This window comes from Podarcis liolepis, assembly GCF_965112155.1.
Source record: "Podarcis liolepis genome assembly, chromosome: 7".
Classification (NCBI taxonomy): domain Eukaryota; kingdom Metazoa; phylum Chordata; class Lepidosauria; order Squamata; family Lacertidae; genus Podarcis; species Podarcis liolepis.
The window spans coordinates 54,405,108-54,431,457 of NC_139561.1; the positions used below are offsets into that span (position 1 = coordinate 54,405,108).

The 26,350-nt window shown below is 47.5% G+C and overlaps 2 protein-coding genes across 7 annotated transcripts in view; both read left to right on the top strand.

Annotated features, from left to right (window-relative positions):
- The first annotated feature begins 205 nt into the window (after nucleotides 1-205).
- On the top strand, nucleotides 206-8,236 carry AGRP (agouti related neuropeptide). 6 transcript variants are annotated; one of them, XM_083515142.1, is made up of 5 exons: nucleotides 206-713; nucleotides 744-1,709; nucleotides 5,860-6,038; nucleotides 7,080-7,162; nucleotides 7,957-8,236. In XM_083515142.1, exons 3-5 carry the CDS (start codon nucleotides 5,867-5,869, stop codon nucleotides 8,146-8,148), a joined length of 447 nt encoding a protein of 148 aa, XP_083371268.1. In that variant the 5' UTR covers nucleotides 206-713; nucleotides 744-1,709; nucleotides 5,860-5,866; the 3' UTR covers nucleotides 8,149-8,236. The 6 variants fall into 6 exon arrangements, with proteins under 6 accessions (XP_083371268.1, XP_083371271.1, XP_083371269.1 ...); XM_083515145.1 differs by lacking the exon at nucleotides 744-1,709 and having other exon boundaries at nucleotides 206-331; XM_083515143.1 differs by lacking the exons at nucleotides 206-713; nucleotides 744-1,709 and adding an exon at nucleotides 3,256-5,326.
- An 850-nt stretch (nucleotides 8,237-9,086) lies between these two features.
- ATP6V0D1 (ATPase H+ transporting V0 subunit d1) overlaps nucleotides 9,087-26,350 on the top strand; it is a 29,313-nt gene continuing 12,049 nt past the window's right edge. The window contains exon 1 of the mRNA XM_083515111.1: nucleotides 9,087-10,556. Coding sequence (XP_083371237.1) covers nucleotides 10,421-10,556 — 136 coding nt within the window. The 5' untranslated portion in view covers nucleotides 9,087-10,420. The remainder of the gene's footprint in view (nucleotides 10,557-26,350) is intronic.

Sequence of the window (26,350 nt, forward strand, 5' to 3'; positions counted from 1 at the left end):
ATGTTCCCAAAGCAGAAAAAGCCAAGTGCTCCTGAAATATACTCGGAGTCCTGTAGTGATTTCATGCTCTTTATTGCAGCTTGTAAAACAGTGATTGAATTGCTCCCCAAACCCCAAAAGGCTTTTATATACATTGTTTACACAATGAGTCCCGTCTGATTGGCTGATTCTGCTTCCCTCCTGGAGCCTGATTGGTCTTTTCCTGCAAGCCAATCAGTTGTTGCATTCTAGGACCCTACTTGCCTGTTGTTCTGGGATTCAAGCTTAGTACATAACAGCTCCCCACCCCACTGAAGGGCCCTTCCTTCCGGTTCTCTCCCTCTAAATAAGGGCAAGCAACTTTGGGGGGGCCTGAGGGACTACAATGGTCTGCTGCCCCTCAGCCACATCATGTCAGGGGTGGTCATGGCAAATGGATACCTGCCTACATACACTTGCTACACATACAGCACCCTCATTCACGAAGATTGCTCTCTGGGTGCCCAGGCAGAGCACCATCTGCTCTGAGCCACAACAGGTAACTTGGAGCTGCTGCCTCAAGCCAGAGTGTGCCTCATGGAGCTGCTCCAGGAGTACAGCCTGACTCTTAGGGAGGTATTGCAACCAACAAACACATCCATCTCCAGCACTCCAAGCACTCTGCCAGGAGAAATAAGGCTGGTTTTGCTGAGTTGCTATTTTATTATAGGTATTGATTTTTGGTGTGTGTGTGTGTGTGTGTGTGTGTGTGTGTGTGTGTGTAGTGAAGGCCTCAAACACACTCATAAATAAATTTCCCCCTGATCAGAGTTGATGTGGAGTTTCTGCAGGTGTGGTGACAGTTTCTTCTGTCCCAGGTGCCCAGGCTGCCATTCTGCCAGGCCCACTGAGTCCTGCAGGACAGGCACCCTCAGGGCAGTTGCAAGAGAAGCCACCTGCGACCTTTGCCCACTTATAGATTTAAGCTTCCAGGCATGGATCCAGGCCCTGAAAGACACCCTGTTTGGCAGTTCGTGCTAATATCATTTTCATGAAGCATGACCCAAAATGGGTAGGAGGGGCCCTGAAGATACCCCCAAACTAGGGCTCTCCTTGTCAGCAAGAACCACTGGGATGAATGGAGCAAAGGCCAAGGCAGGAAGGGCAGGCACAAGTGCCTCCTTCTGCATTGCGGAAAAACTTTGATTGGCGCCTTTCCCCTCCCCATGGAAAGAGGGAGTTTGTGTTTGTCCCCTGACTCCCCCTTCCGCTCTCCTGTTTTCAGAAAAACATGCTTTGTTGACCACTTTGTCAGTCACTTTTGTTGCTATTTGGGGCTCATCCTTTCCTGGAATTGGCTGTACAGAACAGAGGAGATTTCATTTAGCCCCTTCACATCATGGGCAAAACATACGCCTGAGGTTTCCCCTGCAGATTAAAAAGCTTTCAAAGCAGTTGGGGTGGGGGCCGTAAAGGAAGCTGCTGCCTGCACTATGATGCTAATAACTTCCCAGAATCCTCTTTGCCCTTTGGCTGGTTACTGGCTGAAAACAGTGGCTCGCAAACAGAACTGGCCCAGAGATATTTTGGTTCCTGATATAAAAATCTAAAGGTCGGTCCTCCGTAGACACACACCTCATGAGGCATGTTATTGGCCTCCCGTTCATTGTCAATTTGACTTTTGTGTGCAGGAGATGTTCGCAGGGCTGGATAGAGCTGCCTCCTATCTGAGCAACTCTGCCTCCCTTACAGTAAGGCTCCCTCTCACCTTCACACAAAAGCCCTGAATGCAGAATAGTCTGTTGTTTGCTGGGCTGTGCATAAACCTCAGTGGTTGCAGCTGTATTCAGAGGATGCTGAGGAACTCAGGCTGTTTCCCTGGGCACCACAGCACCTCTGAACACTGATCTGGAAGGAGAACCTCCTTCAGCCCCTTGTATTGGGGGGGGGGGGAGAGCAGGCTCTGTTGACCGTGTGTTCTTCCTACTGTGGGCCCCTCGCTTCCTGGAAATGGTTGTGTTGTTATCCCTTTATTGAATGTTGGGGGACACACATCAGCCAGGCATTTCTTCTGCAGATTGAAAAGCTTTCAAGGCAGTTTGGGGCTGCCTCCTTCATTAGGGCATTAATCTCTTCCCAGAATCCTCTTCTTCCTCTCAGACAAACAATAATTAATACAGAGGAGCTATAAATGTTATGCAGCAGTGCCTATGTTCCTGCCTTTATTTGTCATTATGGGACATGGGCATAGCCATGATTTATTTTAAGGGGGGCACTCTTTATGCTGAGGGAGGGGCAGAACTGAGTTATCTGTAATGTAATTGGTCAGTTAGTTACTTTTATTTCCTTTTTAAATGTTTTTATTAAAGATTTTATTGGGTTACAAAAGTACACACAACATCTCTGCTTTCAGTACAACATCTCTGCTTTCAGTTAATTGGAAGTGCAGTTTTGATTCTCCTTTCTGCACAAACAATCATTAACGAGCTTTAGAAAACAGGGGGGTCCTCAGGGGACATTGGGCATGGGGGGGCACAAAGCAGGGCTATAGTTGTTGCTGGGGTGGGGGCGGGGGGGTGAGGAGAGGTTTATTTCAAGGCTTTGGCAGTTTCCTGGAATATGAAGAGGGGATGATCAGGTATAATAGTAGTTTCCAAAGTTGTTGTTTTTTTTTTTTTGTAAATAGATATTTATTGAGAATTTTCCATTAAAAAAAACCAAAAAGAAAAAACAAAAAAAGAAAACATATACAGTTTACGATCCTTATTTTCTGTAACATATTTCCCTGGCTTCCCCACACCTCCCCTACTTATATTCCAATTCAAATTGTTAATTCAGCAAGTTCTTATCCCCAATTTTTTAACCTTTTTATAAATAGTTCAATTTAAAAAACCAGTTTTACAACGTCAAAGTTTATACATCAGTGCTCATTCTTAACTCCTTTTCCTAAAGTCAACCCAAATTCCCTTCCACGAATTCCCCACTTTTCATATTAATGACAAAACAGAATAAAAAGAAAAAAGACAGGTTATAATTATACACCCTTTGGATCCCCAAACCCCACCCCATCCCCTTTCCCGGTTTCAATCCCCAACAAATGTCCATCAGTCTTAATCTACTATCAGCCTGGAGATCTCATGTCCGAGGCTCTTAATTCTCTCTCAGTTTCTCTCTGCTGGTTTTTTTGATAGTCCTTAATGTTAAACGCCAGATCTCGGAGACACTCTGGCCCGATAGGGACAGTGTTTCTTCCAGCCAGACCTCCGTACTTAAAAGTGGAGCTCAAAACTTGTTTTAAGCAAAGAAGCAATGCTATTTTTGCAGCCTGCGGTAACCAAAAATAGGGTTTGGGGCTGTGTGAAAGCCTAAATTTCCCTCCTGTCCGCATTGTGCTTTAGACTTGCTTTATTTGTATAATTTTATTTCCTTAAAGCTCTGCAGCGCTGGTCTTCAACTGGTAGGTCAGGACCCACAAGTGGGTTGTGACCTGATCCAAGGTGGGTTGCAACAGGAGCAGACATATGGTAAAATAATTGATCCCTAAATGTATGTTTGGGTTAAAAGTGGGTCTTGGGTCTGAAGAGGTTTAAGATATCTGCTGCACAGACCTTGTGAGGAGGTGACCTCTGCTCCCTCATGGATGGCCCCCAACATTTTAAATATTTAATATGGGCACCCCAATTAGATACACAAAGCTGGTCTGGGCTCTCAAAGATCAACTTGGTTGTATGTGCCACTCAGAGGGGAACGGTGCTGGATCCCTAAGGAAGGCGAAAGTTCCTCTTATGGATCAGGAATTGGTAAAGTGCCACGATGCAGAGAGTAGAAATAAAAGAACAGTACTCTGAATGAAGAGATGTAGGAAATGGAGTCCTCCAAAGATTGATATTGTGACCTGTGTTTTTTCACTTGTTTATAAACAATCTAGAATTAGGGGTTAGCAGTGAGGTGGCCAAATTTGCTGATGATACTAAATTGTTCAGTGTCGTTAAAAGAAAAAGAAATTATGAAGAGTTCCAAAAAGACCTCTCCAAACGGAGTGAATAGGCAGTAAAATGGCAAATGCAATTAAATGTAAACAAGTTAAAACCATGCATGTTGGGATCATAATAATGTCATATGAACTCTCATGGGATCTGAACTGGCAGTGACTGGCCAGGAACAAGACATTGGCATCATATTAGATATCTTGATAAATATGCTGAGCCAGTGTGCAGCAGCTGTGGAAAAAGACTAATTCCATGCTAGGGATCATTAGGAAAGGGATTGAAAATAAAACTGCCAATATCATAATCAAGGGTGTAATCTACATTTGAAATACTGTGTGTAGTTCTGGTCACTTCACCTCAAAAAGGATACTGTTGAGCTATAACAGGTTCAGAAAAGGCAGCCAAAATGTTCAACAGGCTAGAGCAACAGTCTTATGAACAAATGTTGTAGCATTTGAGACTTTTGGGTTTAGAGAAATGGCAAGTAAAAGGAGACATGACAGAAATGTGTAAAATTATGCCTGGTGTGGAGAAATTAGCTAGAGAAATCATCATCATCATCATCAACAACAACAGAACTCATAACCATCCAATGAAGCTGAATGTTGGAAGATTAAGAATAGATAAAAGAAAGCAGTTCACCCGTGGAACTCACTCCCACAGGATGTAATGATGCCCACCAACTTGGATGGCTTTAGAAGAGAAGTCGACAAATTCATGTAGGAAGATACGGCTATCAATGGCTACTAGCCATGATGGTTTTGCCTGCCTCCACGGGCAGAGGCAGTAATGCTTTCAGTTGCTACAAACCGCATGAGCCGCTTGGCCTGATCCAGCTTTGAGGCTCTTATCTTCTTATGAAGCAACAAAATTCAGTCGTGCAGGAAGATGCACAAAGTGATGCTTCCACAGAAGCCCACCCACCCATTAGTTTGCAGTCATGTGGTCCAGTCAATTAATTACGTGTGTGATTAATAAAAGCCCTTAGCCAACTTGCAGCTCCGCAGAGCCACAGCACTCGATCAGGATAACAGACGGACGGACGGCAAGAGTCAGGTACAGTAACTTTCTGCCTCTCCCACTCACTGAGTGTGAAATGTGCTGAGCAGCACATTCCACAGGATAGGGCCCAGAGAATGTGTGTGTGTGTGTGTGTGTGTGTGTGTGCACTTGTTGCTTTGCACAAAGAAAGTGGTATGTTCATCTCCCATTAAGCAGAGCAGCCCTTTGGTGGGGGCAGTGGGAGGGAGCCATGGAAGAGGGGCAGCTGCTGCACACCTTCGCCTTTGGGGTCTGCAGGGGGCTTGGGTATTTCCACAGGGCTTTGTCCACTGTGTACCCATTTCAAGAAGACATCTCTGTACTGAGCTGCTCCAAAGGTTTGCGGGTGCCTGAATGCTGCCCTTGATAGAGGAAACCAAGCTTCTCTTACATCCCCACTTAGCCACGGAACTTGCCAAGCTGTCCGCCCTCTCAGCCTAACCTACTTCACAGGATTGTTATGAGGGTTAATTGGGGAGATTGCTCTGAGCAAAGAAGGAAGAGGAGAAGATGATGGGCAGGCAGCTGGCTTGATTGCTTTGAGGGAAGGGAAGCGGAATGCAGCAGGGTCTTCAAGCCTCGAGATGACTGTCCTGGGGTGCTCTCAGTCTGGATAGACAAACTCCTTGCAAGGTCTCTCTTTGGTCTCTTTCAGAAAAGCCTGTGAGGGAGCTCAGCTCTACAAGCTGGGGAGCGGGGGGAAGGGGATACAGTGTGCATGGTGTGGTTTGTGTGATATGGAACGCCCCCCCCCAGAAAGGTTGGTGGTCTTTGCCGTCACCTGTGTTATTCCCAATTTAGGCCACCTCTCAGCCCAGCATCTCAGTCCTCTCCCTCCCCACCACCACTTGTTTCTTGCTTGGTTATCCAGGGAGACCATGTTGAGGATCCTGCTGCTGTCCTTAGGACTCCTGCAAGAAATCCCCACCACCCTGGCCTCTAACCCCAACCACAGCCGCCGTCTGGCCGAGCGGGGCCCCTCCATGCTGGACGAAGAAGGCCGCTCCAGCTACCCAGGGCTTCTGCAGGTGATCAAAGAGGGACCCCCAGGTCAGTTTCTCTCCTTTCCCCTCTGCCTGTCTCTGCAGCCTTTGTACATGCAACACAGCTCTAATGTAGTTGAGGGGCCCTGGGCAAGAAAACCCTCTTGTCTTCCGAGTGTGGAAAACTCAGAGTGCTTTCCCCTTCGCTGGGTGGTTTCCTTTGGCCTGACACTTTTGAGTTCCTGGATTAAGGCAGCGTGTATTGCAAGCCCTCTGCTTGTGAGTAACACTGTGTTCACGTTACGTACCAGCTTCAAACCCAGTAAGGTCATTCCACCCTCAACCCCACCCCCTGCATTTCAAATAGCATCTGTGCATCATTATACAAGTTGCCGGCTGTCTGTCCACACAGGTGGGAAGACAGGGGTGCAGACGTCTTCACATGGATCAAAGCTGTTTCGGAGGGAAACACAGTATTTCTCAGGAAACTACAGGACAGTGTCGATTCTAGCAAATGGTAGCTTCCCAAGCCAGCAGCAGGAGAGTACAGTATAGGGAAGGAGGCTGTGCCCAGCCACAGATGCCAAGAGCTCTCGTGGACAGGCTCTTTACCCATCAAGCAAACCCAGATGCACAACTGATCTCATGCACGTAGTTAATTATTTTATAAATCACCCTCTAACAAAAAGTTATCTGGGCAGCTCACGGAATAACAATGCACCACAGCAATAACAATGACATTAAATGAAGTATTAAGACAAGGCCAGATAAGAGCGAAAGAGGCAAAGGGTGGTGGTACTCAGCTAAGTTTTACTCAAGAGTAGATGTACTGAAATCAATGGACCTAATTTAGTCATGTTCACTAGTTTTACAGAGGAAAATTTAGTTGAATAGCACTCAAAGAACACAAAATTTAACAAATCACCAAAGGCAAAACAATCTTATTAGCTAAATTATTATTTAAAAGGCTTGGGTTTTTGGTCATGGCTGAAAAGACATTTACATGGGCTCTAATTAGACACCTCTGGGGAGAATAGATCAGAAGTTGTGAACAGCAGCTTCGGGAAGGCAGTGAAGGAGCTTCCACACCTTTGTTTTTCTTTCACAGATTTTGAACACCTGGCTGCTCTGGAGATGCCAATTGCCCAAGATGACCTTGTGCTAGAAGCAAACGCAATGGAGCCACAGCAGGTAACTGAAACCCTCCCACAAGCTCCCCGACTGTGCTTGCATATCAGAAGTGTCCCTACACTGAGTCAGGCATTGCTCCATCTTGCCCAGGATCATGCAGTCACATTAGCAGTCATTCTGCAAGAGAGAAGCATCCCAGATCCCAAATGATTGAATCTGGGACCTTACCTGTGCAAGGTGTGTGTGATGGAGCTATGGGTCCTCCACCAACGCCATAGGATGAAGAGTTTATTTATTATTAAAAGTATCCTCTGCCCTTCCTCCAAAAGGAACATTTGGTACAATTGCATCCTGCAGCTCGGGATAATCCACCCCTCTTCCTTACACTGGTCAACCTTCCCAATTTGTGCTAGATCAATGTCATGATCAGAAAACATCCCATAATGATACCAGTAGAACAAACAACTCCAGGTGGACCAAGCCAATGAGGTGGCATTTCCCCATCCTCCTGAAATTTATGGATCCAGAAGCTCCTTCCAAGTAGGAGCAGGCCGAGGTTGTCATAACTTGTTTTATAGTCATACATGTATTCTAAGTCAAACCCTGGAGGAAGAGCAATCAGTCAGAGTCTTCGTCAGGTAGGCTGTTGACCAATATATGGGAAAGCAAGGTTTGGATTAATATACTGTGGCCAACGGGATGCTGCCAGGTTGCTTTCTGTGCAGCCTAGACCCAAGCCATAAATAGGTGGATGTGTGTGTTTTTCTTTTCAAATGTGTATCTTCAGGGCAGCAGAAGTGGTTCTTGCCAAGCACCTCTGATCTCTTCATTCCTTCCCGTTGCTCTCTTTGCAGATGTTGCTGACAGCCCTGCAGACCCAGGGAAGGGAAGAGCGTTCCCCTCGAAGATGTGTCCGCTTGCAGGAATCTTGCCTTGGGCACAAGCTCCCCTGCTGTGATCCATGTGCCACCTGCTACTGCCGCTTCTTCAATGCCAATTGCTTTTGCAAGAAATTTAGCAACACTTTCCCCTGTGGCAAGAACTAGCCTTCATCAGGGTGCCACTCCCTTATCTTATGTTAAAATGGGGGCCTGTTCTTTTTACCCATTTTAATAAAAAGGAGCGACGAAAACACGAGCTTCTCTTTCCTTACAAAAGAAAAACAGACAACCAAAAGCCTTGATCACCTCAGCAGATGACATTTCTCCAGCATTCTCCTAAAACCCAAAGCTTTAGCCAGCCATTCTTGGCATATTTGGGTACTTGGGATTGGGAAAGGGATGGCTTATTGTGCTGTACAGACCTGGGTTCCCAATCTCAGGGTCTTTGAGTAGGTTACTGTACAGTAGCACTTAGAAACCTATTTTTGTCATGAAGTGTTATATTAATAAATACTACTACTGCTAATAATAATAATGTATACATATATTATGCCTGGGTGGTAAGGTTTCCAGGACATGGAGCCCACTCCATGGTGGGATAGAATTTTGTGGCATGGTTATACTTCTGAAGTAGCCTCAGAATATGAACAGGGCACTTTCAGCAGCAGGTGAAACTCAGCAGCTGGGTCTACCAGTGGACACTTTCAATGAAAGGAAGGAAGTGGGGAGGGAGGGAGGAACTAGTCCTTTATCAATGGATAAAAACCATCTCAGGAAGGGGCAAAGTTTAGAGCAGTGTTCAACAAACAGTGAGCCAGGAGCCAGCAGTCTGGCCAGCTCCCTTAGCTGTGCCATTGCCTTCTGGTTGGGCCAGTGCCAACCCTTGTGAAGATGGCTGAGAGACAAAGAGGTTTGAGGTGTGTGGGGAGATCTCCCTCCTGATGGGTTTAGGAAGGGCACTCATTGGATGAAGAAACTCTGCAACAAGACTGCCCCAACACCAGGAAGCAGCAGCAGGAATGTGAACTTCAGTAGTTGTATTTATTAACCAATAACAGCTCAAAATTTTAGCACAACAGCTGGAATTTGTAACAGGGGTAAGATTAAGGTACAAGCTTGTCCCCACTGAACTTTGGAGGGAACCACACAGGGTTGGGGAGAATACAGCAGTGACAGATCAGGCATCTCTCCTGACAAGCCTGCAAAACACTGCAACACTTTGACAGATCAGGGGCCACAGAAATAGAAAGGGGGGGGGGGAGAGAAAAGAATGAAAGAAACTGGAAGGGTATTTTTGGAGGGAGGATGGCATACAAGTCTAGTGTGAAAGGAGAATGGAAGAAGAAAGACAGGAGATGGGTGTAAATACTTTAAGAAACGTGGGGGTGGGGGTGGGGAGGGAAACCATTCTCCACCTGGGAATTTTGCGTAAAACGGGGAGGTGGCTAAATTTCCAAAGCAAGTGCCTGGATTTGGGTTGGGGAACGCTGAGCTCTGGGACTTCTCACCACAAAGAAAGCGCAGTTTATTTAGCAATTTCCAAAGATGACTCGGATTATCTCTTGAGGAAACGTCGATGCCAGGCATTGCTAGCTGATGGCAACAAGCTCCGGCTGCTTCTGCGCCTGGCCCGCTATTTTGTGCCTGGGACCGAGGCTGAGTCATATTCCGCGTCCTCAAGTGGGCTGGAAGCATTTGACAGTCCTGGCAGGGAGAGTCCCTTTCCCACTTTCTCAGCAAACAACCCGCTGATCTGCAGGGCCGCAGAGAAGCCGGACCTGCCCAGGGACCCCCGAGGGAGGAGGGGCGTACGATGTGGCGGCCAGGGGGCAGCCGCGCCATTCTAGGCATCAAGCCATAGACGTGCGCCTTCCTAGAGGAGCCATCCTTGCCTCAGCCTCAGCAGGCCTTTCTCCGCCACTCCGGCCTGCTCTCTAGAAACGGCCCCGCGAGGCTCTCCTCGCCCCTAAGTCGTCGGAAGTGCGGGGTCAGCCAGGGACCGCCAGCCGCAGCCGCGCTTGCGCACTCCTCACGGGCCCCCACTAAGTCCTCCTGAAAGTAACGGACCCAAGACAGTCGTGTCCATTAACCTCAGCGGGTCTACTCTGAGGAGAACCATAGCTGACTAACGCCCTGGATACACAAATGAGGGCCTGGAAGCACCGAAATCGCCCCGGCGGCTGCCGAGGTCTTCTGTTGCCCAATGGCAGCGCTCCATTGGTTTCTATGGGCAACCCTCATTTCCAACCCGGGAGGGGGCGCTTAAGAGAGTCTGACAAGAAACAGGAAACCACCCCGGCAGGCCTTTCTAGGAGTCGTGGAAGCCGCAGAGTTTTCGTCAGGATCACGTGAGAGACGAGACTTTTGCTCCCACTTCCGGCGGCCCCTCAGCCTCCTCCGAGCCCGGCCGGTTCCCTTGTCCGCCGCCGCCGCCGCGATGTTGCTCTCGTGCTTCCCGGAGCTGTACTTCAACGTAGACAGCGGCTACCTGGAAGGCCTGGTGCGAGGCTTCAAGGCCGGCGTCCTCAGCCAGGCCGACTATGTCAACCTCGTCCAGTGCGAGAGCCTCGAAGGTCAGCTGGTGAGGGGGGAGGTGTTCCTGAGTATGTGCAGAGGGCGAGGCGCCTAGCGCGAATTTTCCTCGGGGATCCGCTCCGGGCCCTTCTTAGCTAGCCGCCCACACCACTGGCCGCTACCTGCTCCTTGCCCCGCCGCCATTCCTGGTAGGTTTTGGTTGGCCTGGTCGCGCTTCATCCTCAGGGCGGCCGCTTCTTCAGTCAGGAGACTGGCCGAGCCTGGAGCAGAAGCGGGGGCGAGCGGGGGCGCGTTGGAGGTGACTTGCTTCCGCTGCAAGTTGTTTTGCTTGATTTCCTTGTGGTGGCGTTGTATGATGAAGTTCTTTGATTCACCAGATTTAAAAAATAGCTCTATCCTTGCTGAGGTTCCTGCCATGAAGGACTTTAAAGGTAAACGCACACACTTTGAGTGGAACCTGGAAGCAGGTGAAGGTGCTGGGGTATTGGTGAAAGAGGTTTGTAACACCCATCTTAATACTGATGATGCGGCAGTCCAAGTCCCCAGGTGACTTCATTCAGTCATGTCACCTAATTAAGCAATGTGGGGTAAGGAGAGAGAACCCTCCTGGACCCCAAAGCATAGATGCTATGAAATGACTGCCTAGGTCCAAGTGGAAAGACAGGAAAACAGTGCTGCCAACTCCAAACTTATATATGGTCACATGGTCATTGCTTTCAAAAGCCACAGAAAACTGCCGGAACGAACAGAGTCATGCTTCCCCTGAAAACACACACAACTTGTGATGCTTTAAAGGCTGACATGTTTATTGCAGCAGAAAGTTTCTGTAGAATTAGAGCCTCATAAGTTCAAAGGTAGCATCAAGCACAGTCACCAGCTTCTGCCCTTGTGAATAGTAACTGCACTTGCATTAAGATTCTGCATCCCCCCTCCTTTCCCCCCACTTAAAGATTTTTGGGCCGCACATCTTTGGATAGCACACTATAGAAATACTTGGGGGGGGGTCTTTATGATATCAGCACGCACTCTTGTGTTTGTAATGTAACATGTCTGTCTCTCTGGAATTTGTCATCAGTGAGTGTTTTTGCAAGATAATCTAGAACAAGCTTTGTCAAATTTTTAAATGAAGGGAATTCCCAGATTGCAGGGCAGCTGTCAAGAGCCCTGCAAGTGGGAACTGACACCAAAGTGTGTTTCAGACTATAAGGGCTGGAGCAAGTCTTCTTGGGGCTCTGAGCAAAATCCCAAATTCCTTTATGGAAAGGGAGTCATAGGAAGCCTTGTCACATTTCTAAGGCCAAAGGCTTTGGCTCATTCACTTAAATGTTAGCTCCATTTGGTTCATAATTCCTAATGAATTATGAACCCAATTTCTTTCCAAGTAAGTCTGCTTTAGGACTGAAGTTTTTGAAGTAATGGTAATGTAAGCTGGGGAAATAAGTAGCAAAATTCAACATTTCTTCACCTGAGTTGAACATCCTTTTATCATATGTTAAATTTCGTGCTGCGTTTTCCAGATTGTCTTGGCAGCTTTTTCAGTTGAGTTCAGAGAATGTTTTTCAGGATGAAACTGTTTTCTTCATTAATATTCTTTTATTTTACCAGATTTTATTTACTGCTCAATTGTGGCTAAAATTCAAAGTGATTTGCCAGAAATACTAAAATTATCAATAAAAACAATTTACAAAATCAAAATTAACAATAGAAGAGGTTAAAACACATCAGCATCTATGTCTGGATAAGCTGGTCTAAAGAAAAATGTTTTTAGCAGGTACAGAAAAGAGTACAGCAAATACTCCTTGATATCAGTAGGCAGCAAGCTCCAAATTTTAGGTGCTGCCACACTAAAAAAAAATTTTTTTTTTACAAATGTGGAATGGATATTATGTGGCACCTGTGATAGTGTCAATTCCACAATTGACATATTGTCAACTGGGCATATATGAGTAAGGAGATCTGGTAGGTAAACTAGTTACAAGGTGCTAAGGCAGCTCCCAATTTATGTGGGGGTTACGTTCCAAGGCACCATACGTTTAAGTGAAATCATGTATATTTCCAACAGCATTGAAAAAGCCTGCAAACACCCATCCTGCCCCTGTTCTGTTCCTACCTGTTTTGGTATCGTTTCTGGCTTCAGCGCAGTTGCATACCTATCAAACATTCCTAAAATGGTTGCTGCTGGTATTCTAAGAGTAACCCCTTGAACTTGGTTCAGTAGCAAATTGGTAACCAGTGTAGATCTCTAAGCTCATCCCACACATAAAGGACTCAACAAATGTAGGCTGCAGGACTAGACACACTTACCTGAGAGTAAGTCTCATTGAACTTGGGAGGGCTTACCGGTATTTCTGAGTAAACATCCATATGGTCACAGGCCTGGCACATGGAGAATAATATTGACAGGAGTTCCTTCATTTTCTCTTTTTCGAGGGTAATCGGCTGACACACTGTGGAGGATTGAAAGAGGTGGAGATGTAAAAGAGCCCTGGGCTGCTGAATGAACAAGCTACTTCTGTTACTCGTTTTTTTTATATTAAAAAATGAATGCTTTTTAAGAGGAAGGAAGGAATCAGTCCTGCAAATGACACCTAGTAATTGTCATACTTTGAATAGACTCAATTCACACCAGTTGATTAAAAAAAACCACCTCATTTATTAATAATACTTACTTGCTGCTTTTCCAGCAAAAATTCTCTAAGCAGTTTGAGTAGTAAAACTGGGCAGCTGCAGCATCCCCTGTGCTCTTCCTTGAGTCCTTCATAGCTTGGTAGTCCCTGTCTCTCCTGGCTCTTTGAGCTCTCAGTGGAAGAGGCTGTTCAAGGTGCTGTGTGTGTGTGTGTGTGTGTGTGTGTGTGTGTGTGTGTGTAAAGTCCTCTTGCCACTCCTCTGGATAAGTCCCCCTGCCCTGGAAGTGGGTCATTAAGTATTGGGCCCCAGGTGACACAATCTGTTAGTGTCCAAAGGAGGGTGAGTTTCATCTCATTTGGGTGATGGTATTGACGTCTCCTTGGCTTTACAGGATGAACTGACAATGCTAGTGATTACATATGTTTTTACTCATTAGTCTAGGTATTACTAAGTAATTAAAATAATTTATATATCTCCTTTCCTTTCCAGAAGAAATACTGAGGCGGTTTACAAACTGATAAAAGCCAATGACAAAACCAGTTATAAAACCAATTTATAAAACCAGTTATAAACTACAGTTCCCTGTATATATAAACATACACATATACAGTGGTACCTCAGGTTACATATGCTTCAGGTTACAGACTCCGCTAACCCAGGAATAGTACCTCAGGTTAAGAACTTTGCTTCAGGATGAGAACAGAAATCGTGCGGCGGCAGCGGGTGGCCCCATTAGCTAAAGTGGTCTTCAGGTTAAGAATGGACTTCCGGAATGAATTAAGTATGTAACTAGAGGTACCACTGTATAAACATCCATGGAAACAGAACAAAAAGTTGGGAGATTCAAGTCACGGGATCAGGGAGCTGCTTGTCTAGATGATGTGTCTCAAAGCTTCAGCTCGAAATGTTAAGCAGGGCTCTTCTAATAGCAATCCTGCCTATTTGCTACCAGGCCAATTCAAGATGCTTGAATGGAATGATCCTACAAATCCCTAAAAGGGGTTGCTTAAAGGAGGAAGATCCAATTTCCTGTCTTTTTTCTAGCCATGTCTTTATACAGTGGTACCTCTGGATGCGAACGGGATCCGTTCTGGAGCCTCGCACGCATCCAGAAGTGAATGCAACCTGTGTCTGCGGTGCACGGGTTCCTATTTGCCGCTTCTGCGTATGCGTGTGACGTCATTTTGACCGTCTGCACATGCACGAACAGCGAAACCTGGAAGTAACGTGTTCCGTTACTTCCGGGTCGCTGCAGCGCGCAACCTGACAATACTTATCCCGAAGCTACTTCAGCCTGAGGTATGACTAACTGGCAGGGGAAGGAGCCCTGTTTAGCCCATTGGCATGGCTTGTTGCACAATGACAGGGCTTCCTCTTTCATGGCCCACCCAGCCACGGAACTTCCACCCTTTGTAAGTTAGGGGGTGTTTCCTTTGGTGTTTACTGAAGACACATCTCTTCACACAAGCATTTGAAGAGATGTTTATGTATTTGTTTTAGCCATTTTAATTATTCTTATGTTGATTCTTTGTTTTGTTTTGCAATGCCTTGCTTGAAGGGCAGTCTAGAAATGTAATAAATACATGACATTGAATGACTGTTCTGGCAATCAGGGGAAGGGTAGATTGTGACTAGAGGTTTAAAACCGTTCTAGAGGTTTCTTCTCTTCCAGTAGTTCTGCACATCTTTGCTTGTGTTCTAATTTCCCTGCTTGCTGGGATCAGCCTCTTGTAATTCCTCACTACCACCATGAGGTGGTGCCCCAGGCCTCTGCCTGGCTTTTCTTTCCTGTCTGACTTTGCAGTGTGTTATAGCAGGCGTGGCCAAACTTGGCCCTCCAGCTGTTTTGGGACTACAGTTCCCATCATCCCTGACCACTGGTCCTGTTAGCTAGGGATGATGGGAGTTGTAGTCCCAAAACAGCTGGAGGGCCAAGTTTGGCCATGCCTATGTTATTGGGGGGGGGGGGGGAGTTCCCTGCATTTATGGCCCTGTTGGCCGCCATAAGAGCCATTTCTTTGTCAGAAACTTTCCATTTGAATCTGCCTGCCTTTGAGTATATGGTTCCAGTTTCCCAGAACCAAATATATGAAAACTTGTGTGCTGTTAAGCATGTCTGCTGGTTTGCAGAATCTTCATTGTTTTCCAGGAAGCTGTATGAGAGTGTTTGAGAGTCTGCTTATTGAATGCTCTTGCCCTTTCCCATGGCCTGCTATGCTGTTTTGACCTGGATGTTCCTTGGCATTTGTTGGGACAGCCATGCGCCTTATTCTATCTAGTGCAGCATCATGTTCCCACTTGCGGCGTGACTCTTAGAAGCTTGTAAGCAGCACCTCTCCCCTCCTGTTTGGCCCCAGCACCTGACCTTTGGGGGCTATAATGCCTTTGAACATGGTGGTTCCATGCTGTTTATTTACCGTAGGGTCGTGGGCTCAGGTCTGCCTGGAAAACATTTGACCCCTAATATGTGGGGGCTCTGTAGTTATTCAGTGGGATGGAGATGGACTGTGGGATCAGTCTGAAGGACTGTATGGTCCACAGCTGCTTGTTTACTACATTTCTGAGCTGTTATTCCTCCAAAGGACAAAATGCCCCTGCAAACTGCCTAGCCTCCTCCCCTGTGAATTGGATTAAGCTGCAAGACATGAACTAGCCGAAGGCCACCCAGTGAGCCTCATGATTGATTGGAACCTGGATCTCCTAGATGTAATCCAGCACTAGCCTCTGCACCACACCAACACTGAACAGTGGTTCTGGGGCTGAGCCAAGGCAGAAGTGAAGGAGTCGTCAATCTTTGGGGGCCCATTTTGAATGCTGAGAGTATGCCGTGAGCACTAACAGCCACATCTGGTTGGCTCTCTCCCTTCCCCCTCCCACCTCTACCAGCAAAGAACACACAACTCTGCTTTTCCATGTAATCTGGGTAAAAGTCAGATCCAGTAGAATTAAAATGGATCCTCTTGAATTTGTAGCTTTTTCCCCTTGACCCACCCCCATCAAATTAAAGTTTCTCCAGAGGTGGGGAACATTATGACAGTAGATTATGCTGCCCTCTTGTGTCCCCCAAAAGGAAATGCATGCCTTTGCTCATTTGCTTGACCCAGAGCACTCCCCAGTACAGTGGTGCCCCACAAGACGAATGCCTCGCAAGACGGAAAACCCGCTAGACGAAAGGGTTTTCCGTTTTTCAGCTGCTTCGCAAGACGAATTTCCCTATGGGCTTGCTTCGCAAGACGAAAACGTCTTGCGAGTGTTCCGATTTTTTCCCGCTTCCCCCCCTTTTTCTAAGCCGCTAATAGCCTTTTAGCCGCTAAGCCTTTAATAGCTGCTAAGCCGCTAATAGCGCTAATCCGCTAAGCCGCTAATAGGGTTGCTTCGCAAGACGAAAAAACCGCTAGACGAAGAGACTCGCGGAACGGATTATTTTCGTCTTGCGAGGCACCACTGTAAGTCTATGGATTCCTCAGGATTGTGCTATGCTCTTTGTTTGTATGAGTGTGTGTGTTTGTGAGGTAGATTTGATCTTTGCTCTGTGCTTCATGTTCGCCATAAGATTTCCCCTGGTTCCACTTAATTTGCCCTCTCCTGCTTCGTAATTATCCTTACTGCTCCTGGTCTGCTTGGAGTTTCAGTTAAAACACCAGTCACTTGGTTTTGTTACTACGTAACAGCTTCCTCTCTTAACTCAGTGTGCTTGTTTGCTGTTTCTTTGTGCTTAAACAGGAAAAAGTGTTCAGTTTTTCAGTGCCTGAATCCTTGTGGATCCTCATGATTTTTAAAGAGAATGACAACAATACCCTCGAGATTGCAGAATACATCTGGATGCAGAGGGTGACCTATGATTTGATTAAGATTTTGAGTGGATACCTTGTAAACATTGAGGATCCATCAGGATCTGTACATCAGTCATGGTTTTGCACCACAGCAGTAATAGAAAGCACCAGATTCATTCAGTCAATGGAGAGAAATGTTTGTGATTTGATAGTGGAAACCTGAGGAAAAATTATGCAGTTTCAAAAGATCATCTTTTCCAAAGTGTGTACATGCCTGTGTGCAGGCACCTTCTGTCTGCCCTCTAACACTCCCCTCAATTCTCTCTCCTCACTCACTCATGCACCACACAACTCTTCCTCCATTATCTCCCTTGATTTCTGTGGCATCTCACTTTCTTCCCCCCCCCCCGCAGACCCTCTGTTTTCCTGCCATGAATCTCCCTTTCCCTTTTGCTCTTACCACCCTGTTCCTTCTGCTTTTTGTTCACGTGCTGTGCTGTTCTGAGCCTTGAAAAGCACATAGAGCTGAAGGAGGAAGTGGGAAGGAGAATGAGTCTTCCAACTTCCTCCTTCAGCTCTAAGTGCTTTTCAAGGCTCAAAACAGCATGTGAACCAAAAAAGCAGATACTATCACTTCAAGGTATCTGCTGTAGCACCCTTAGTGGCTGGCTTGTTTGACAGCTAGGTATAGGGCAGGACACATTTAAAGGGCCACTTCCGAAAGCGACGGTGTGGCTTTTCGAACATTAGTGTTTGGTTTATGTTTTATGTGTTTGGGAATGTGTCTAATGCACTTACATACATGCATTTATTTTATGGAACCTCAGTTTTCTTATTTCACAGTCAGATAGAAATGGATGCGCAACTGCCCAGCTCTTGTGCACTTCCAGTGATTTCTTGTTAAAAAGTGCATGCAGACAGGTACAGAAATACCTGCCTCCATGGCCCAGAAGGCAATTGAGGAATTATTGAAGGGAGGGGCCAGAAAACACAACATAAAATAATTTAGTCATACTTTGACCACTGAAATGGATGGGAAAACTGAGCCATTCCTATGAAAAGCATAAGACTAAAAGCAGAGTACCGTATTTTTCGTCCCATAGGACGCTCCGTCCCATAGGACGCACCTAGTTTTTTTTGGGGGGGGAAATTCCTTTATTTGCCCCCGAAAGCAGGTCGGGGAAACCGAACCAGGTCGAGGAACAGCGGGATGGCGGTGCTGCGCCCCCCTGCTGTCCCCCGAGCTTGTGGGGCTGGCCGATGTCTGTCTGGCGCGCGGGGCGCTCTGCTTCAGGGCGCCCCGCCCACCGGGCAGCAGGCTGCTATCCGCAGCGTGGGGAGCCCTGCGGGGACCTCCCGCAGAGCTGCCTAGGCTGTGGGTGTGTTCCCGAAGCGCCGGGCGCTCTGCTTTCAGCGCGCCCGGCGCTCTGGGAAGCAGGCTGCTATCTGCAGCCTAGACAGCCCTGTGGGAACTCCCGCAGGGCTGCCTAGGCTGCGGGTGTCTTCCTGAAGCCTGGAGAGCGAGAGGGGTCGGTGCGCACCGACCCCTCTTGCTCTCCAAGCTTCAGTGAAAGCCTGCATTCGCCCCATAGGACGCACCCAGATTTCCCCTTCATTTTTGGAGGGGGAAAAGTGCGTCCTATAGGGCGAAAAATACGTTATGTAGATGATCAGCTGTCAGTTGTGCACACCAACAAATCAGGTCTAACCAACAACCCCATGTTGGTTTCTCATTTGTCCCCATGTTTCTCATTTGTTTGGTCAAACTGCAGCTGCTGCCCATATTTGGAGACTTTGCTGTGTCCCTTAAAGGCGCCTCTTCTAGAGAGCAAGCTTGAAGTTTGCATCCTTGTCTTCCCTCAGTCTTGGCCCATCATTGCTGGGCCTTTCTGTCCTTGGAACAGCCCGAAATCCATTAACCTTTGAAAAAAGTCAGATTAGCATTGCAGATGAATAGAAGCCATGAAGACAGGCAGCCAAAGGGGGAGGATCTTCTTAAAGAGGGATGGCCAGCCACTCTGTGCTCCTTGGGGGAAGGGTTGTCATGCTTGCTGACAGTCTGATTCTGTAATAAAACCAGTGAGGTATAGTGATGTGGGCTTTGTCATTACGGAACGTGGAATTCCCAGGGCATTTGGCATGCAGATGTCACCTTTGCACATGACTACCATCTCATAATAATAATAATAATAATAATAATAATAATAATAATAATTTATTATTTGTACCCCGCCCATCTGGCTGGGTTTCCCCAGCCACTCTGGGCGGCTTCCATAGAAACCAAAAAACACTAAAATATCATACATTAAAAACTTCTCTGAACAGGGCTGCCTTAAGATGTCTTCTGAATGTCAGGTAGTTGTTTATCGTTTTGACATCTGATGGGAGGGCGTTCCACAGGGCGGGCGCCACTACCGAAAAGGCCCTCTGCCTGGTTCCCTGTAGCTTTGCTTCTTGCAATGAGGGAACCGCCAGAAGGCCCTCGGCGCTGAACCTCAGCGTCCGGGCAGAACGATGGCGGTGGAGACGCTCCTTCAGGTATACTGGGCCGAGGCCGTTTAGGGCTTTAAAGGTCAACACCAGCACTTTGAATTGTGCTCGGAAACGTACTGGGAGCCAATGTAGGTCTTTCAAGACCGGTGTTATGTGGTCTCGGCGGCCGCCCCCAGTCACCAGTCTAGCTGCCGCATTCTGGATTAGCTGTAGTTTCCAAGTCACCTTCAAAGGTAGCCCCATGTAGAGCGCATTGCAGTAGTCCAAGTGGGAGATAACTAGAGCATGCACCACTCTGGCAAGACAGTCCGCGGGCAGGTAGGGTCTCAGCCTGCGTACCAGGTGGAGTTGGTAGACAGCTGCCCTGGATACAGAATTGACCTGCGCCTCCATGGACAGCTGTGAGTCCAAAATGACTCCCAGGCTACGCACCTGGTCCTTCAGGGGCACAGTTACCCTATTCAGGACCAGGGAGTCCTCCACACCAGCCCGCCCCCTGTCCCCCAAAAACAGTACTTCTCTCTTGTCAGGATTCAACCTCAATCCATTAGCCACCATCCATCCTCCAACCGCCTCCAGGCACTCACACAGGACCTTCACCGCCTTCACTGGTTCTGATTTGAAAGAGAGGTAGAGCTGGGTATCATCTGCATATTGATGGACACCCAGTCCAAACCCCCTGATGATCTCTCCCAGCGGCTTCATATAGATGTTAAAAAGCATGGGGGAGAGGACGGAACCCTGAGGCACCCCACAAGTGAGGGCCCAAGGGTCTGAACACTCATCCCCCACCACCACTTTCTGAACACGGCCCAGGAGGAAGGAGCGAAACCACTGTATAACAGTGCCCCCAGCTCCCAACCCCTCTAGACGGTCCAGAAGGATGTTATGGTCGATTGTATCAAAGGCCGCTGAGAGATCCAGCAGAACTAGGAAACAACTCTCACCTTTGTCCCTAGCTCGCCGGAGATCATCAACCAGTGTGACCAAGGCAGTTTCAGTCCCATGATGAGGCCTGAACCCTGATTGGAAGGGATCCAAATGGTCCGCATCCTCCAGGCGTGCCTGGAGTTGTTCAGCAACCACACGCTCAATCACCTTGCCCAAGAATGGAAGATTTGAGACTGGGCGATAGTTGGCCATACTGGCTGGGTCTAAAGATGGTTTGTTAAGAAGCGGTTTAATGACCACCTCTTTCAGCGGATCTGGGAATGTTCCCTCACAGAGGGAAGCATTCACCACTCCGCACAGCCCATCGCCCAGCCCTTCCCGGCTTGCTTTTATTAGCCAGGATGGGCAAGGATCAAGGAGACAGGTGGTTGGTTTCACGCGTCCAAGTAGCCTGTCCACATCCTCGGGGGTAACGGATTGAAATTGATTCCATGCAACTTGACCAGACAGGGCTCTAGCACTCTCCCGCCCCAGCCCTGCTCCCACGGTGGTGTCTAGCTCCTTCCAAATATGAGTGATTTTATCTGCAAAAAACTTTGCAAAATTGTTGCAGGAGATCTTGGGGTCTTTACAAGGCCCCGGTGGTAAAGGTGGTTCCGTTAAATTGCGGACCACCTGAAAGAGTCTCCTGCTACTATTTTCTGCAGATGCAATAGAGGCGGTGAAGAAAGTCTTCTTCGCCGTCGCTATCGCCACTTGGTAGGCTTGACGTTGAGCTCTAACCTGTGCCCGATCAGATTCGGATTGAGTTTTCTGCCACCGACGCTCTAGCCGTCTCAGTGATTGTTTCATAGCCCTCAGCTCCAAAGAAAACCACGGAGCTGTCCGGGCTCCATGCAATCGGAGAGGGCGCTTCAGAGCCAGACAGTCGATAGCCCTGGTTAACTCCGCATTCCAGCGGGCCACCAGGGAATCAGCTGAAAGGCCATCAACATGGGCTAAAGCATCCCCTACCACTCTCTGGAAACCATTTGGATCCATTAAGTGACGGGGGCGGACCATCCGAATTGGTCCCACCTCCCTGCAGAGGGGAAGGGTCGCGGAGAAGTCCAGTTGCACCAGGAAGTGATCTGACCATGGCACTTCTTTGGTTTCACTTTTACTTAGTGTCAGATCACCCACGTCACTAGAGGTGAATACCAGGTCTAAGGCATGTCCATGACTATGAGTTGGGCCCAACTTATTCAGGGACAGCCCCATGGAGGCCATGCTTTCCACGAAGTCCCGAGCGGCCCCTTGTAAGGTCGTGTCGGCGTGGATGTTAAAATCCCCTAGGACAACCAAACTAGGTGTCTCCAGGAGAACATCCGCCACTACCTGAAGCAGCTCGGACAGGGAATCCTTGGTGCAGCGGGGAGGTCGGTACACCAAAAGGAATCCTGTACTGCCCCTATTGCCCAACTTCCAGAACATGCACTCAGAAAACTGGGTCTTCCCAGTAGGGCGCCTGATGCAAACTAATGACTTCCTAAAAATCACTGCAACCCCCCCCCTCCCCGCCCACATGACCTGGGTTGCTGTGCGTAAGAGAAACCTGGTGGGCAAGCGGCAGCAAGGACAGGCCCATCTGCTTCCTCCAACCAGGTCTCTGTCACACATGCCAGGTCAAATCCTCCATCCACAATCAGGTCATGGATGGCAGTGGTTTTATTAATCATTGACCTGGCATTACACAGCAACACCTTCAGGTCATGTGGGTTTCCCCTGTTGATTCCAGTATCCATCCGGTCAAGGCCAGACCCGGAGGCAGGGATAGTCTTTAAACAACGACTAAACCTGCCTCCTCGGTAATGACATGGTCTGGTCTTAGCGTAACTCCTCCTCCTGCCCATGATCACCGAGATTGGATGTCCCAGTGCTTCCTCCCCTGTGGAACTTGTCCCAGCCATCGTGTTGGCTGGGGCCCCATGCAACTATAAAGCAATTTAACTTCTTTATAAGTAGAAATGTGGGCAAACATTTCACCACATCTTTGTAAAATTTGGCAGACCATTGGAAGCCAGATAAAAATTGCTTTTGGGCTGGATCTGGCCTGGGTGCTCTCTCTCCCTGCCCCCCCCCCCAGTAGTGTCCTGCAGGAGGACCTGCTGGACTGGCTGTGACCTGAAAGGGGGCCTGTCCTTCATCTGCATCAAGTCCCTGATGTGCCCTGTTGAGAATTGGAGCCACTGAGGGCACTGAGGTTGTCTCCCCATCTGCCCAAGCTCTCAGTAGCCAAAGCAAAGTGCTTGGGGGATTTGTGCCTTTGAGGAAGCTGTGTTGTGTTTGGGTCTTCCTTAGCAGCTGCAGAGGGAGAGGCTTGTGCTCAAAATAGAGTGAGAACCCTCAAGGCCCGAGCCACTAGATTGGTCACTGGGCAGGATGCTGGATGCTGATCTGGAGATGAGGAAAGGTTGGAAGAATGTGGCATATTTAGCCTGGAGCTTAGAGGGGAGCATGATATAACCATCTTCAAATACCTGAAGGGCGTCCAGGCAGAGGAGGGTAAAGGAGTTTCCTTTGCTGCCCAAAGGAGCAGGATTTGATTGAGTGTGCTGAGAGCACAAGCAAAAGAGTCCATTTCAGGTGAACATTAGGAGAAATGGATTGGCAGTAGGAGCTGTCCAACCATGGAACCTATAGAGATTCTGGGCTCTCCTTTGCTTAGAGGTCTTCAGACAGAGAGGCTGGGTGGCCACTCTGTTATCTGCTGCAGGTAGGGAGAGTGTACTAGCCTCGGTTTCTAGGCCCCTTTATTCTCAAAGATCAAATACGCTAGTTTGGCTTTTTTTTTAAATGAAAAACAGGAACTTGAGGAACCTTGAGATTTTACCACAGAAAGGGTGGTTTCCAAGCCTGCAACTTTATTGCCTGAAAAGATGCTGCTGCATCAGTGAGATTTTTCTGCCATCCTGCAGCCTTGCAAGTGAGCTTTGAAATAACTTGGGTGGAGTGGAATAACCCTTTGGCGTCTCACTAGATCTGTTGTCTGTATTGCTAGATCAGACCTGGCAAAGGAGGGTGCCTTGACCCGTGCCTTGGGTGCTCTGACCTTTTGTATTTAAGTAACTTATCACAGGTATAAGATGGAGGCTGCTGTCCAGCTGCTGCTATGAGAGGCAGTAGTCGCTCCAAACCAGCCTTTGATTTGGTTGGTCTTGCATGTGACTGGCCCCCATTTTGCGCCTCACTCAGAGAGAGGCACTGCTCCTTTTGACCTTGGATGCAATTTCTCTCCTTCCCCCTTTACTTGGTTCTTGCTGTAAAGTTGAGCTGTGATTATGCAACTTGCTGTTTCCCTGGAGGCATCGAGAGCCTTGAAGTTCTTTAGATTCCAAGAAACTCGGAGCAATTTGGGCGGGTGTTTTCCATCTGGTTCCATTCAGTCTCTTCTTCTCCCCACCCCCCACCCCTTCTGTGCCCCTTTACTGCCCGAGGGAAAGTCTGTTAAGTGAACTCTCAGGAAAAGGAAAGGAAGGAGAATCCTTTGTGCTGGGGCCACAAGTGGCTCTTTAAAGAGCATGTTTAAACTTGTGGCTTTCATGGCTGGTGAGGCTGGCAGCCTGTAGGGATGCATAAAGGAATTATGTGGAGCCCAAAAGGTACAGACTTGGGTAGAGCATGACCAGATCATTCTGCATGCTGGAGTCTTTGTCAGAACAGCTGGGATGGGGGCTAGTCAGTGTAAGAGAGCTGCAAGCATAGCGTGAAGCTGGAAGGGCGGTCTTGGGAAGCAAGGCTGAAATAACTGAATGTATTTAGCCTGCACTGAGTGCTGTCTCATGCCAGGTTAGAACACTGGTCCATCTTTGTGTACACTGACTGGCAGCAAAGGCTTTCCACGGTTTCAGATGGAAGCCTTACCTAGCCCATTCTGGAGATGCTGCCAGGGATTGAACCTGAGACCTTTGGGGACCATGGAGCTAGAGCCCTTACCTAAAGAAGCCTGATTATCAGAGCCTGAACCATGAAGCCTTTCCTTGGCAGATAAGAGGTGCCTTTCCAGGGCAGGTAGTTGTATGCCAGTGGGCCACATCTGTGACTGGTAGTGGTCCTGCTCTTCGCCTATGCCCTGGTGGGGGAAAGCTTCACCTGTTTTCCTCAAAACTTGTCTTGAGTGAAAGAGAGAATATGTCTGTGCATGTGGATTTGACACAGGGTTGAACTATTTCTTGCCACCTTCCTCTTCCCGCTAAGCAGCATGTCAACCTGGGCCTCATGTTGCTCCATTCCTGACTGGTCCACTAAGTCCCTCTGCACCTTTACTGAAATTGCTGATCTTCCAACAAAAACATGTAACTTGTCGCTAAGATCAGACTCCATATCTGAAGACTGGAAAATGGCTAATATGACAACAATTTTTGGAGAGATCCACGTGGCATTCTGGAAATTACTAGGCCAGTTAGCTTAATGTTTCTTCCAGAAGACTGGTGGAAAGTGTTATTAAATATACAATAAGCAAGCATATAGAAGAATAAGCCTTTGCTGAAGCAGAACCAGCATGGCTTCTGCAAGGGTGAGCCCTGCCTCATTAACACATTTGAATTATTTTGAGAGTGCCAATAAGCATATATATTAAGATGACCCAGTCAAAATAGTATGCATAGACTTTCAAAGTCTCATGAATCAAGTCTCATGAGAAAGCTTAGCGGTCACGAAGTGAGAAGTGAGGTTCCTTTGCGAATCAGAAACCAGCTAAGAAGCAGGAAGCAGAGAGCAGGAATAAATGAACAGTTCTTCCAGTGGAGGAATGAACTGATTGTGACTGACCAGGAACAAGAGCTTGGGATCATAGTGGATAGCCCAGTGTGAGGCAGCTGTGAAAATGGCAAATTCCATGCCAAGGATCATTAGGAAAGGAATAAAAATTAAAACTGCTTTTATATCACCATTATACAAATTTATAGTGTGGCTGCACTTTGAATACTGTGCACTGTTCAGGTCACTTCACCTCAAGTTGTGGAATTGGAAAAGATTCAGAAAAGGGCAACCAGAATGATCATGGGGGTGGAGCAACTTTCATATGAGGAAAGGTCACAGCCGTTAGGACTTTTTAGTTTAGAGAAAATGCAAGTAAAAAGTGACATGCTTGAAGTTTATAAAATGATGCATGGCATGGAGAAAGTGGATAGAAAAAGGTTTTTCTCCCTCTCGCTGACACTAGAATTTATATATCACTTAATCACTAGGGTTTCTAAGCAGTGGAGTAAAAGAGAGAATGAAACAATAAAAATCCATAATAAAACTGATCCATATACCTTAAAATGACTGCTTGGTTGACCTCTATTTGAAAAGTTGTTTGGCAAAGGTATTTCTGGTGTTTTGTACTGATGACTCGCCATATGAGCAGGTCATCTCTCATCTGGTCCACTTATGGTCTCATAAGAACCGGCTGGTAAATAGTCAGTGTCTTCTGGGAAATGGACAAATTGATTACTTTCTGCCTCCTCAGGTACTTAAAATAATTTCTTTTACGATGTACTAACTAGCTGAAGTTGAATGCGCTGGTTACTTTGACTGGCATCTTTGAAAGGCTTGCATCAGGGTGCTTGAGTATTTGCACAGTTCTTTCCCAGGCAGTTGGGTGCGGTGGAATAGCACTGGGAGGCCAGTCAGGCTTCCTGGTGGCAGAATGGAATGAATGGGTCAGCTGGCCCAGTGAAGAAGGGATCAGAGAAGCCTGTTTCTTCTCTATTGCCTCTCCTAGACCCAAAATGCTGCTTGGCAAGTTTACAGCCTCGACTGCCACTCCCAGCCCCAGCCTGCTGTTCCTTACAGAGACTTCCAAGCTTGTTGCTGTTATCACATGTCTTTGGCAAAGGCACAGCACTGGCCACGGCATAAAATACAAGGCTTGCTATATGGTAACAATGGGGCATGTGGTGTCCTTCGTTTTATTTCTAGGGCAAAATATGGCCTTGTACCTTTTCATGTTCCTGGGTCTGTGCTTGGCAGGCTCAGCAGATTAGACAAGTAGAACCACCTCATTCTACCCAGCAGGTGTTGCT